We start from the raw sequence: 13838 nt of genomic DNA on the forward strand, positions 1-13838 counted from the left end.
TTATTTGGCCTTCTTTTGAGCATATGTAATGCACTTATTAAACAAGAAGCTTTAATTTAATTTACCTACTGAAGTAACAACATGTAATTTTATAATTAATGACTCTTAACAGCAAAGCCAAAATTCCCTGGAGCCATGCGAAAGACAATGGGTCATTAAGAGTCATCTCAAACCTCGCCTCCACCCATGGATGTAGGATCAGTGGATGGCAAGAATGAATGAAAAGGTTTAGCTTTAGCCCATGCTGGGATCTATGGGACTCAGTTGGATGCTCAGGAATTATATCTGAGTATCAGCATATTATAGTGGTGGAAGCCACTATTAATCACCAAGTCTTGACCAGTCAATGACCAAGGGGGACGGTTACCCACATGTCATCCCATTTCACCTCGATTCTTTTGATCAATACGGATAAAGCTGGAAGTTCTTGAATATAACGATTATTTAAAATTCCAAAGGACAGGTACCTATCCAAACCTGAATCAAGCTTTTGAAGGATGCTTGACAGTGGACTAGACATCGCTAGGCTTATATCCAACCTGTAGTAATAAATCAATGATGTCTCTAATTATATTCATCGAAACGCTTTTATCACATCATCCTAAAGTAAGAACAGCACTTTATTAATATTTCAGTAAAAGCAGAACTTTAAAACAGAAATCTCCCCAGAAGAAATTTTAGAAAACACAACAAAAATGACATTACAAACATAAAATTCACTTTGCTTTTGAGCCAACACTGACCTTCTGTTCCAAAAGCAATGTGTTTGTAGGGATTGCTGCAAAAGCCTTGTAGCTTGACTTGGTCTTGTATTGCTAGAATGGGTAACCAGAAAGCAGGAGTAGAGATGAAAAGGGTGAAGAATATGACATAATTTTAGACAGTTCTACTAAGTTAAATGACATGCTATCAAATGAAGAAAAGAGTTATTATGCTGAACAACTTGCTTCTGACAGAAAAAAATTAGCTTACCATGTTAATATTTTATTAGAGCGAGAAGCAAAGTAATACTACAGTAAAATATCAGCCTAGAGATTATAGGTAATTATATGCTATTCTGTTTCAGAATTTAAAAACACCCATTTCACAAAATTATATATAAGTTTCTTATTAACAGCACTCCCTCAGAGTAGCACTATTTTATACATGCGTGTGTGTGGTGGGGGAGGGCTTCTGCTCAATCCTCAAAGGAATGTTTCTTTTTTATAGTGCCATAATTAACAAATATTACGCATATAAATTTAATTGAGCTCTTGATACATTCTCTTGCATCATGCACAAAAGCAAAGATCAGAATACATAAAATTTAGCAGCCAATTTTAACAAGCAGCAATGTAGTCAATAATTTGAATACAAATAATATCAGCAATTTAGCTCCATATGGAAAAACGAGCAGTATAAGCTCTTGATCTTAAACTCATTTTTTTAACCTCATCATGCTGTCCACACTTTCTACCACAGTGATGTCAACGAAGCAAATGATAAAAATTTCCTGAGTTTTAAGTACAACTCAGAGTAATATAGTTCAGTTTTGTGGAGTATTTACAGGAGAGGGGTGAGCATGAGGACTTTGTGGAAATCAGGATAAAATGCATGATCAAAAGTCCAGCTTTTTTTTCTTTTTTTTTTGCAATCAGATCACGTGAGTTGTGTTTATTCAACATACTGCTTACACAAAAGAGTCATTCTCAAAGCAAGGATGAACATCTCCTATCCCGAAAACAAAATGAAACAAATGAACAAAGAAAGAAACAAAACTGTACTTGACTACAAAGCTACAGCAGGGTATTTTCTCTGTGCTGAAATGACTGAGCCAAAGAACATGGGCATTTGAGAAGCCTCCCTCCTTCCTTAGATTTGTCTAATTAAGAAAGCCTCAAAAGCCCAGCTTTGATACTGCTCTGGATCTCAGCTGTTTAACTAAGTTCAAGGCTCCTATCATTTCAAATTCCCTTGGCCCAGGCAGCTTCTTCAGTGGCCCAGAAACTGCAGGAAATTGGCACAGAACTCCAGGCTGTTTCAATCCCTTGGAAAGCAAACCAAAGGGTCTGCAGAAGAAGACAAGGTAGTCAAATAAAACTAAACCTTGGGTTTTAGAGATGTAATAAAGTAAACTTTATTAAACTGGTGTTATAAGGGTAAGAGGCTGGCAGGCTGAAGTAGCGAGGAATCAGAGTGCCAGACCTAAAAGAAAGTCATTGTCCAGCTAAAAGCAGAACACATTCTCTCTTTTTACTTTTTTCTTTTTCGCTCAGTCTAGTGTGTTAAAGAGAATAAAAAGAAATTAGCAACCTGAGACCTGGATGCCAGCAGGTAACATAGAAAGCCACCATAGCCAGACAATCACACTTGTCCACAAAACACATGTCGCTTATACACACTCACACTCATACACACAAACATATACATATATTCATATGCAAACACACAAATTCATGTGTACTCACATATGGACACACATGCTCATACACAAACATATACTCAGGAAAATATGCACAAGATCTCAGAAACTACATACATTTTTCCAAAAATATATATTCTGAATGTTTATTTATCTTCTACTTTCTCTCCTCCAAATAGCTCTTCTCCCTCATCAGAAGCAGCTGTGTGGCCTTCTACAGGTCTCTCAACTCTTGTGGGTCCTGCACTCCTGTCTCTACATAAGAGGCAATTACTGAAAGATGTTTCAGGTCCCTCAAGCCCTAAGTCTCTACATCGACTCTGCACTGCTATGGTCTCCAGATGACAATGTATTTAGATAAGGATTGAAATTGAAATGCCGTCTCTTCGTGGGCAATGGGAGGTGACAATTATTTCTAAACAAATAACATTCATTGACTCATTTAATTTTATAGATATCCTATAACTAAAGAGTTATTAGGAAAACAGAGGTCAAGGGACTTGTCCAAGACCACACAGCCCATAAAGAGCCTACCTGGATCCAATAACTATGCTTCTCTGTAAGATGATATTTTCTTCCAAAGAATATCTAAACATATCCATAATGTATAATATACTATTCATAGTCTATGATGGTTTTATGGATATTTAGTTATAATAATAGTTGTAATAATAATAATACCTAACAATCACTATGGGCCAGGTACCATTCTAATAGCTTTACGTGAGCCTCACTCAATTGTCACAACAAACCTATTAGGTAGATACTATATTACACCCATTTTATGTGTGTAAACTGGGGTATATAAATGTTAAATAACTTACACAAGGTCACCAGCTAGTAAGTCAAAGCTGGGATTTGGACACAGCTTTCTAGCTCTACTCTTGCATGTACCTACATACACTCTTGCCTCTCATTTCAGGATGAGTAATCATTTAAAATGTTTCTTCTCCTATCCTCAATTTCCCTGAAGAATATAACTGCAAAAGTTTGTACAGAGAGATATCTTATTATTGCACACATAATATCAAAGAATCTTACATTCAGAAGAGATATTGAAAGTCATCTGGTTCAACTCCCTGATCTGAGACATGAATCTCTCTGTTCAGTAGCCACACGAACACTTGCCTACGCCCAAAGCAGTACATTCAGGTTTAATTGTTAGAACTGGTACAAAATTCTCCCTTATATTGAGCCAAAATATGCTTCCTGTTAACTTACCCAATTGGTCCTATTTCTCTCTGCCCCTCAAAATCATGACTCTTGCTAAGAGCTCTCTTCTGTGTGATAGTTACATTGCTGCCTTCATCGACTTTCTAATGCTCAAATGAAGAATTCTACCACCCTCATCACTCTCCTTTAACAATAGTCCTTTAAATTTTGAAATGATGTGTGTTTAACTAGAAGTGTTTTTAATACAAAGTAGAATGTAATCATCACCTCCACAAATATTGACAATAAACTCAATTAATGCAATGAAGATGATAATAATTGGGATCATCTCCTTAGTTTTTATGTAGAGTTTAAAATATAAAGGAGAGTAGCTCAGGGCCATTTCATATTATTGAATCACACTGAGTATGCTATCACCTAAAATTCTTAATCTTTTCATCGTTTTTTTAAACATTTGCTAATAAACTCCATCCTGTATTCATGCACTTTTTTCCTAGACCCAAAAAGGACTTTAGGTATTATCTCTGTCCAATTTCATCTGATAGATTTGGTTTGTCATTGTAAACTATTAAGAATGTTTATACTATTTCATGATCCATTTTGTTAGGTATGTCATTTTAATCTTCATTCAAATCATATACTAAGGACAGGGAGTTCTTGTCACTGGGTTCTCCCAAAATGGTGGACATTAATTCATGCTATAAATCTATTTGGATATGGCAGGCAACTAATGGAATTAGTCAAGAAATATTTATTGAATATCTACTAGATGACATGCTGTACTCCTCAAGACTCTAAGATATACATACCCTTTCTTTTTCAGTCTAAAAATCACACTTGTTGCCACAAAAGACACTTTTTGGGCCCACTGTTTTTCCTCTAGGTTTTCTTAACAATATTGCTCAATCCAAATATAAAGTGTTTTATTCTAATTCGGGATACATTTCATCTTTAGCATTCCAAGGCGTCCAGGTGCTAAACCAAGTTCATGAGTTTTCCTTTTTGGCACAAAATTATGAATTGTTCTAGTCAAGGTAATTCTAGGTAACTTGAATTATAGCTTGTGGTATTACAAGCTAGAATCACCACTAACTAACCATAGAAGGTAAAAATGGCCAGCCTAAACTTGAATCTGGAAAATTATATCTCCTCAATTTGTAATCTATGTTTTCAGTTAACATTCAATAAATATTTCTTAAATATCCACTACCTGATGCAGGGCAAAGTTTGAGTTTAGAAAAGAAAATGGCATTTCCGTACTTAAGTTTACCAGATCAAATCCTATTTACAAGCAGTGCTTGTTATTATAATTTAAATTCTGTGTTTGAAGGTGAGAATAGCAGGAATACATCTGCCTTTTCAGAAAATATTTTCTACCACTCTCCTACTCCCCATTGCTGATGTCTAAAATGCCACCACAGGCTCCAGTAAGAAAGACCCAGGATGTTTCAAAATGAACTATGTTAGGTGCCTTGAGAATTAGGGATTTAGACTCATTTACCTTACTTTAAGTGCAGGTAAATGAAAGAACTTCAGATTATATAAACAACAAGATGAGAGAACCCTGGTGAAGAGCCTCCCTGCCACCATGGTCAACTTCTGGAAGCATCCACGAGCACAGATGAGAGCATCACTCTAAAGGTGTACTTCCTGCTGGTCAATGACCATGTCTGCACTGCCTGAGTCAGAATCTCCCTGATATCAGCCTTGAGATGAGAGCCCAACCCCAGCCCTGATCCAATCCACAGGAGGTCGCCCAGACACCTCCCTTACATCCAGAGTACTGGCAGAGCACAATCTATAATGGTCTTGATAATCGAAGGATTGGATGTGGGGAAAAAACTAACTGTCAAAGACTGACTGTAGACCATGGCCTGGCAAAGCAGATGGGAGAGTTAGCTACCAAGCAAACTTCCCTGGACAACTCCCTTCCTGGGACCTCTCTCCACCCTGATTTATCTGCTTGTGTTTCTAGCACCCCAAATGTATAATATTTATTCCATTACATTATAATATTTTGCTATCCCTATCCTCCTGCTAGGTCTTTTAAAGGAGAGAGTTTACATTATTTTTCCTTTTATTTTCAACACTTAATGCCAACCTGGCAGAGAAAAGATATTCAGCAAATATTTGTTGACTTGAATTGAAATATTTAATTGAAGATTACGATAAGATTCAGAGGACATAAAAAAACCCACAATTTTTAGTTCCTTGTCTACAGTTCAAGTCCTAGACAAGCCTAAATGATAAGAGACCTTCTTCTCCCCCATCCAACATCCAGGCATACCCTGAGGGCATTTTTAACACAGTAAGTTTCTGAAGTGATCTTCTTTCATGCAGTGAACTTGCAAGATTTGAACTCCTGATCTTGAATTCCTGGTTGTTTTTTTTTTTTTTTCTCTTGTAAATTTAACTATACAGCCTCAACCATTAAAATGCAAATACTCTAGGGGTAAAAGCGACATTTTTTCAATCATTGACACCTGAGTGTGAATCATTATTCAGAGCAATTCAGAGAGGCCAGCTGGAGAGACGCAAAGAGAATAGTACACAGAACTGGTTAGTATAGGGGCAGAAGGGACCGATAGAGGGGGTGGGAGAATCTTGGGAAGTCAAGAATTCCCAGAAAGGTACAAAGAACTTTGTGAAGGGGATAAAGTAAAAGACAATGAGATAAAAAGAAAAAAAGGAAACAAGAGGGTACATAAGGCTAGTTTCAACTGTTGTATCATTTTATACAGTGGCTCTGATGATTGGTGAATGTTTATTACTCTACCTACAAAATACACAGAGAAATCTTATCTTCACCTTCACTGCCATAACCTGACCAGAGGCACCATCAGCACTCGCCTAAATTGTTGCAATAGCCTTCTAAACTCTCCCAACTTCCACTCTCACCTTCTTAAGGTCTATTCTTAACACAGCAGCTGGGTAGATAATACTGACTCACTTATCTATTCAGAACACTCCAATGGCTTCCTGTATTACTCAAAGAAAAATATCAGAGACTAAAGAGTGAACTTCAGGACCCCACAGAACCCAGCTCCCAGCTACATTTCCCTCTGACAACCTCAAGCTCCTGTCACTCACTCCACTGTCACAACAGTGGCCCCAAATCTGTTCTTTGTACCCGTCAAGCATTCTCTGGCCTCAAGATTTTTTCCTCTCTATACCGTCCTAAGGAGCATCACCTCCTTGGATGTCAGTTTCTCAAAGAAACCTATCCTAACCACTCAACAAAAACTTGTATCACTGTAGCTTCTTTATTCTCCATACACAGCTATACTTTTATACCATTTACAAACTTCTAACACACAAGATAAATTATTTATTTGGAGGGGTTATTGTTGATCGTTTTTCTTCCATGGTAGAATATAAACTTTCTTTGATAGGCATTTTTGGATGTTTTATTTGTTGCAATATCCTCACAGCTTTGAAAAGCACATATTAGGTACTCATCACATATTTATTGAATGAATAATTTATTTGAACCCAGATTAACTGTTTTAGCTAATAGAGACACATTGCATATTGGTCATTTCCCAAATTACATGTGGTTCTGCAGAAGTGGAGAAAATCACATACAGACTGCTGCCCCCAAGTTTTTAGTGTGATACACTTGGAAATGTTTCGATGCCTTAAAGGATTGAGAATTTTACAAATAAAACATCAGTTATAAATTTTCATGAGATATCAAAAAGCTCCCAACTCATTCCCTAAACAAGCTATGAGTTCAAATAGCTTTAAGGCCAGGGTTGGCCCATCACTGAAGGCCCTCATAGTTGGAATAGATCTTCGGACCATCTTCAGTGAGTAGCAGACTATATGAGGTTTTGATGTATAGTCACCCAAATTTTTATATGGAAGACCATGAGAACTCACTAGGAGAAAAATTTAAACTCATTTATAAATAAAGGCAAAATATACAAGAAACCAAAACAATCTCATGGGTGAATTTTGTGATATCCAGTCTTACCCAAAGGAAAAAGAAGTTTCAGACAATATAAATGATCGAAAAGTAGCCCGAGAAACATTCAGGGTGATGCCCATCCAGTCTAGGGCCCTGATTACAATGTGAAATAATACTTTAAAAGTACATCTGAAATTAGCATGTCATATCAATTATATCATGCTAATGCAAACAGATTCAGAACTGTAGGATTTTATCTATGAAAAAGAAACATCAAACATGCTTTATATTCGAATTTAGCTCAGCATACTCTAGCTGATCCATTTTATTTTAATATCAAAGGACAGTAGGACCCAGACTTTGAACTAATGTCCCTCAACCATTTGTGTTTTAATTTGATGGCTTTCTATGTTCTAGGACCCCTAACCTTTCTGGGATCTGGAGTGAATGAAGCTGACCTAAATCTGAAGCTCTTTGACTTCAAAAAGAGCCCTGTGCTCAGATTAGCATCACACTGAAAGGAGCAAGACAAGAAACAATCCATGAAAGCATGTAAATTCTTTGATACCACAAAGCTTTTGTCTATTTCCTCCTATCATTGTATAAAATAATCTTACCAATTTAAACATTAGTCAAATGTCAAAAGAAATTGGGATAAGATTTATCTATCCCAACATCAATTTTAATGAATTTTTAAATTTCTGAAAATAATAGTTCGTAATAAAAAAATTTCTGATTTTTACCTAGGAGATAATATAGCAAAATGTGAGAAAAATATGAAAAAGAACAGCATGTCTCAAAGAGCAATTATTTTTGTAGAAGTTGTAACAAATTTTACCCATGATAAGAAAGCTTTTTATCTGTTCAAAAGAATAGATTAATATTTTTACTGTTAAGTGAAATATAATCATTCTTCTTAGTTTCATGTTCATCAAATTTATCATGCATTTCTATAAGCCTGAATTTTCTTAACTTGGAAATAAAACAAAGGAAAAAGAAAAAAAAGCAAATGTTGAAAAATTTTCCTTGTTGGGATAAGGAAGAGAGCCAAGGAAAAATGGGTCTTCAATAAACAGACCTTTAATTTATCAAAAGCCCTTCAGGGCTCACCCTTTTCCAACTCTCTGACTATATCCAAAACAGACAAAACATAGACAAAGCACAGTGAACCACAAACAGAAACACTTTGAAGAAACTTCTGTAGTAAAATCACTTTTCACAAAAGTAATTAATAATTTAGGAATATGGCAGCATGGTTTAAGAAATGACAGTTAATAAATTCAGAAAACAGTAATGATTAGATTGCCAGGTCTTTTTTTTAATGCACCACAAAAAAATTTTATAATCACACCACGTATGTGTTGAAAAGATAATAACCCTGTCATTTTACCTCAAATAAATAGGAATTTTAAATTTAGAATCATAGAAAAAATTAAATATTATTCACGTCATTTGCTTTGAAAGTTTAAAATACAAGGACTAAATAATCTCTAGTACATTTGAAAATGACCCAAATATTATATAAATTGAAAATTCTGGTCATTATTCCATAATAATAATTTTCTTCATGAGAATTATAAAGTCAGTCTAAATTAGTAATTAATATGAGTTTTTACTTTGAAGCAATAAATCATAGTAATAAATAGCATGGCTTCAAGAATCAGCAGACTTAAATTAATATAAATGTCAGCTCTGTACCAGATATGTGACCTGGACAAGCTATTCACTGAACTACAGTTTCTTGATGTGCAAAATAAGGATAATAATATTACCAACCTCATATGGTTAGAAAAATTAACTGACATAATCCATCTTAATTAATCATTCAACCATTTTGTATAACTACTAGCATAGTTCTTGACTCACACAAAGCATTTGATAGCATTACTATTATTACTATTCAATTATAAGGCCAATCTTCTCATGTCTCCATATATAGTCTTCTGAGTTCATCTTCTATATATTTGGTCAGGTTGTTTTCCATTTCTATAATGCCAACTCTTCTCCTATTCATTAGGTTAAAGCCTAAACATTTCCAACAGGCCTGACATTTTCGATAACTTCCCTTGCTAACCATATCCCATAATTAATATTCCTATTATATTGAACTCAGTCAATAATTATTGTATTTATAATCTGACTTACACAATGTTAATCTTGCCTCATACTTGTTTTCTAGCTGTATTGTAGATTTCATAACTCTATACAGCCTCTCTACATCATGTATACGTTTATTTTTTCTGCTGAATAAAATTAATTTTTTTAAAAAAACAAATAAATATCTTAGTTCCCTTTAGAAAAACCACACACACTCCAAAGAAAGTTAGTACAGTGATGGGCATATAGTAGGGGTGTTCAATGCATGCTCTCTAAGTTCGATAGTATTGCAACATCCTTAACCATAGTGAGGGCCACTTCAATACTTCAGCCTTACATTCATTGTATAAGTGACAGAGTTAAACACACTCTTTCTGGTATTTGGAAGCTCCCAAACTATATTATTTCAACATATTGAATTGACAATTCTTACCCCTCCTAATACAGGCACTTTGATAATTTTATTTTATTGCTATAACAGCTATCAAGTTCTGGGCGTATAAATCCACATTCTGAATGATTTGAGAATAGTTGGTAAGCTGGAATGCCCTACAGCAGAGTTGCCTACCACCAGGAGAACTGAACTATAGTGTTATTCTTTCAAATCCCTTCTCGTAGTAAAAGAAATACTGCTTTCACATCCTTACTCAGTGGATTGCTTCAAAACATATAAAACCAATATTTCTCTTCTCTTAAACTTGTTTCCTTATACACAGCTTGTCCATCCTTTCTGGATCTAATAATTGCTAAGTATTTAGTGTTTGTAATAAATCAAATAGCTTTCACATGTAAGGAAAATTTCTATTCCTTTTGTCCTACATGTATACAGCTAAAGTCATATTGATTTAGTTTGTGATATGGGGAGTGATAAAGAAATCAACCTGGTGGGGAGGAAATTAATAATAATAAATGAATTTGGGAAAGGGAAATAGAAAGTTTTCAATCTGGCTTGGCCATATTATGGGCCTAGATCTAAGAAAATATTCCATTTCATACTAATCCTGCCTAATATTCTGTCAGTACAGAAATTTTGATGGATAATAGAGTCCCTGTTGTTAAGTAATCAGGAATGTATCATATTCCCAAATCTCAACCAGCTTCTTTTGATTCTGTAATTAGGACCAATGGCACAACTCATATTATGTTTGGGGAAAAAAATGCCCTTGGTGTCATAGATATAAGAAGTTACCTTAGGAGAACTACTTTCAAAATCAGAGGATTTGACTGAAACATGTAACTTTAGACAGATTATAATTCATCTCCACATTCAAATATAACAAATCCTAGTCCCTTCCCCGTTGCACTTTCTCTACCTCCCTGTAGGAGCAGAATGAACATTATACTGGGGAAAAAAAAATGATTCTTCCCTATTTCAAAGTAAGCATGCACCATGCAACGTGCAAAAAATACCTTGGGTTTCCTATTTTCAGGGCCTGTTGACATGGACAATGCACAAGGTGAAATCAGCTCCTCAGTTCTTGTTAGAGATATGGGAAGTGATGGGGTTGAAACAGGTGACCTGTGGTCGGGTATGGTGCTTTCAGATTTCCCAAGTCTTGAAGGCAAGGTACCACTGCCACAATGTGGGTGCAGTGCTGGGGGACTGAGCTGGAGCGCCTGGCTGGGCAGATTGGCACAAGGGAAAGAGGAGGATCCCACGTTGGCAAGAGAGGCAGAGCTAGCACTGGACAGAGGGAGTGAAGGAAGAGCTGAAGGATTCAGCTGCTGGCCAGATAGTTGGGGTGATGCTCTTTGGGACCTGTTTATCAGGTTTGAAAGAGCTGGGGAAGGATGGAAACATTTCTCCGGAGGGGAGAGCGTGGCTCTTTGATTACTAGGAGGAGATAAAGAAGGCAATGCAGGGGAGGCTAAGGTAGAAGGGTATGTATAAATATTTCTCGGCTTTTCTGGACCCCTGAGGTCACCATCCTGCTTTCCCTTCCAAGAAGAAAGAGGAGAAGAGCTCGGTGGAACAGGAGGAAGACCTGCCGAACTCGACGTACCGGTTTGCAGCAGGGAGAGCATGGTATTGCTCTTCAAAGTGGATGATGGTGTTTTCTCTACATTCAAAGAAACTAGACTGCTACTAGCACGTTTTGCAGGGGAGTGGGAGGGCACCTGAGAAACGGGAGCAGACTTGGCAGAAAAAGGTACGTGAAAGGATTGCTGAGTCCGCTCAGAATCCCGGTGATCCCCTGGATCGGGAGACCTGGCTCTCAGGGAGCAACTTGAGAGAGACTTTTTAGGCGTGGGTGGGGTTTGCTTTGGCTTTTGATCGAGTGTGAGCGTGGACGAGGCCGGGGAGTTGAGAGAGAAGGTGGGACAGGATGCGGGGGAGAAGGGTCTTTGGTGAGAAGGCTTTGACTTGAGAATGGCAGTGAGGAGGGAAAGCCGAGAGGGCACTGGGGATTTTACCCCTGACTTTGAAAGATTTCCGCTTGATGACATTTGGCTACAGATTGTGGAAGAGGAGCCGTGGAAGGAGGTGGTGAATGGTTTCGGACTTGGAGAGAGTGAATGCGTGACAATGCGGACTGGTATGTACAGGGCCGAATTCGACTTCGGAGGTGCACAGGCAGGTGGTGGAGGAGAAGAGGTTCTCGGACTTTCTCCGCGACTAAGGACGTGCGAGGTTAAAGGTGTCTTCTTCAGAGCTTCAGCTGTCAGTCCAGGCTTTTGATCCGCTGCACTCGGACTGAATAAATTAGAACCTGGTAGCTGAGCGGAATGGGGAAACGGTAACGTCGAGGAGGTGCCCTTCGATGCAGAAAAGGGTGAAGAGTGGGCGGTAGTTTGAAAATACGTAGCTGATTCTTCCACCACCGCCCCACTGACATCCAGCCTCCTAGTGTGGAACTCCTCTAGGACAGAGGCTCCGTCGAGGTTAACTGGGTCGAGTGGTGTGTTCTGATTAGTTGGAGAGACAAAGGAGAAAGCAGGTGGTTTACAGGCAAGCTGCTCAGAGGTAGTGGGAGAAGAAGTTAACTAGAGGAAAGAGAAATAGACAGATTGAAATAGGACATTATTTGTGAAACTATCAAAATATTCTTGTCACTTGTGTGATTACGCAAACAGCCCTTCTACTAGTTTGCACAAAGGCAGACATCTTAAACCTCCATAAAAATGCAGGAAATTCTGTTTTGCTAATAAGGCATTGCTTTAAGTTTGAAATGAGATATAAATAGGCTGTGAAGTAGTATATCCTCTACCTTATTTATTTCCCAGAATGAAAATCAATATAAAATTGTTTTGCATGTTTCCATTTGGAAAATAATTCATTGACAACATCTAAAATAGTTATCTTCATTTTGAATGGTGTGATTTGAAAAGATTTAAATCACCATCAGTATAAATTTCAAAATTCACTTTGGAAAATGAAATAGATTTTCTTTCACCATATAATAATACTGAATACAATCCTTTAAAAAAAATTAATACACTTCTACCATGTTTTTAAAATTTTAAAAACTTGGACTACTTATTCCTACATAACACGAACCTGATAAAGTGCCCAGAATTCAAAAGATGAAGCACCCAACCCAACATCGACACAGAATGATAAATTGGGAGAGTAAAAGCAAAGTCCAAAATAGAGAGGAAGGTTTATTTTCACTAATTATACTACTTGCCAGAATGAACACTTAACATGAACATTTAATGAGCATTTAACAAATGATTTGGATTATGCTGGAAGAAATAGGTTTTCTCCCATATCAAAAGAAGCCAGAGCCACTTTACAAATACAATCCACCTAAAACAACACAAGCCACCAATCTCACACCAAATAAAGAGGGAATAAACAATATATCATTTTACAAAAGAAGCTAGAGAGAGCCTGTGAAACAGCTGGGTGTATGTATTCTTGTGCCATTCTAAAAATCATCCAGTACTTTCAGATAAGTACTGAACTCATAAACGATTCTAAAGCCTTTTAAATAGAGGCTTCCCTTCAAAATTATTGGTTTGATTCTATCAGTATATAAGAAAAAGGGTAAATATGCATGTCTAATAAAGAATTCAGAGAGTATCAGTCACGGGAAATATTAGGCTGGTGCAAAAGTAATTGTGGTTTTAGCATTGTTGAAATTGGCCATTTGATATTGGAATACATTCTTATGATGTATTCCAAATGGTGTTATACATCATTTTAACGCTCAGTTCTTGCTTTACATTTCTTTGCTAATGATACATTACTTTCTGTTTATTATATGTTTATTTTAGACTATGGAAATGATGTTAGACAAAAAACAAATTTGA

The 13838-nt window shown here is 36.7% G+C and overlaps 1 protein-coding gene across 1 annotated transcript in view; it reads right to left on the bottom strand.

Moving 5' to 3' along the window:
* Positions 1 to 13838, bottom strand: part of MLIP (muscular LMNA-interacting protein) — a 200359-nt gene that overhangs the window by 151076 nt on the left and 35445 nt on the right. The window contains exons 3-4 of the mRNA XM_012648543.1: positions 10992 to 12566; positions 744 to 815 (exon numbers count right to left, since the gene is read on the bottom strand). Coding sequence (XP_012503997.1) covers positions 744 to 815; positions 10992 to 12566 — 1647 coding nt within the window. The remainder of the gene's footprint in view (positions 1 to 743; positions 816 to 10991; positions 12567 to 13838) is intronic.

The sequence above is a fragment of the Propithecus coquereli genome, unplaced genomic scaffold (assembly GCF_000956105.1).
Source record: "Propithecus coquereli isolate 6110/MARCELLA unplaced genomic scaffold, Pcoq_1.0 Scaffold29, whole genome shotgun sequence".
Taxonomy (NCBI): Eukaryota; Metazoa; Chordata; class Mammalia; order Primates; family Indriidae; genus Propithecus; species Propithecus coquereli.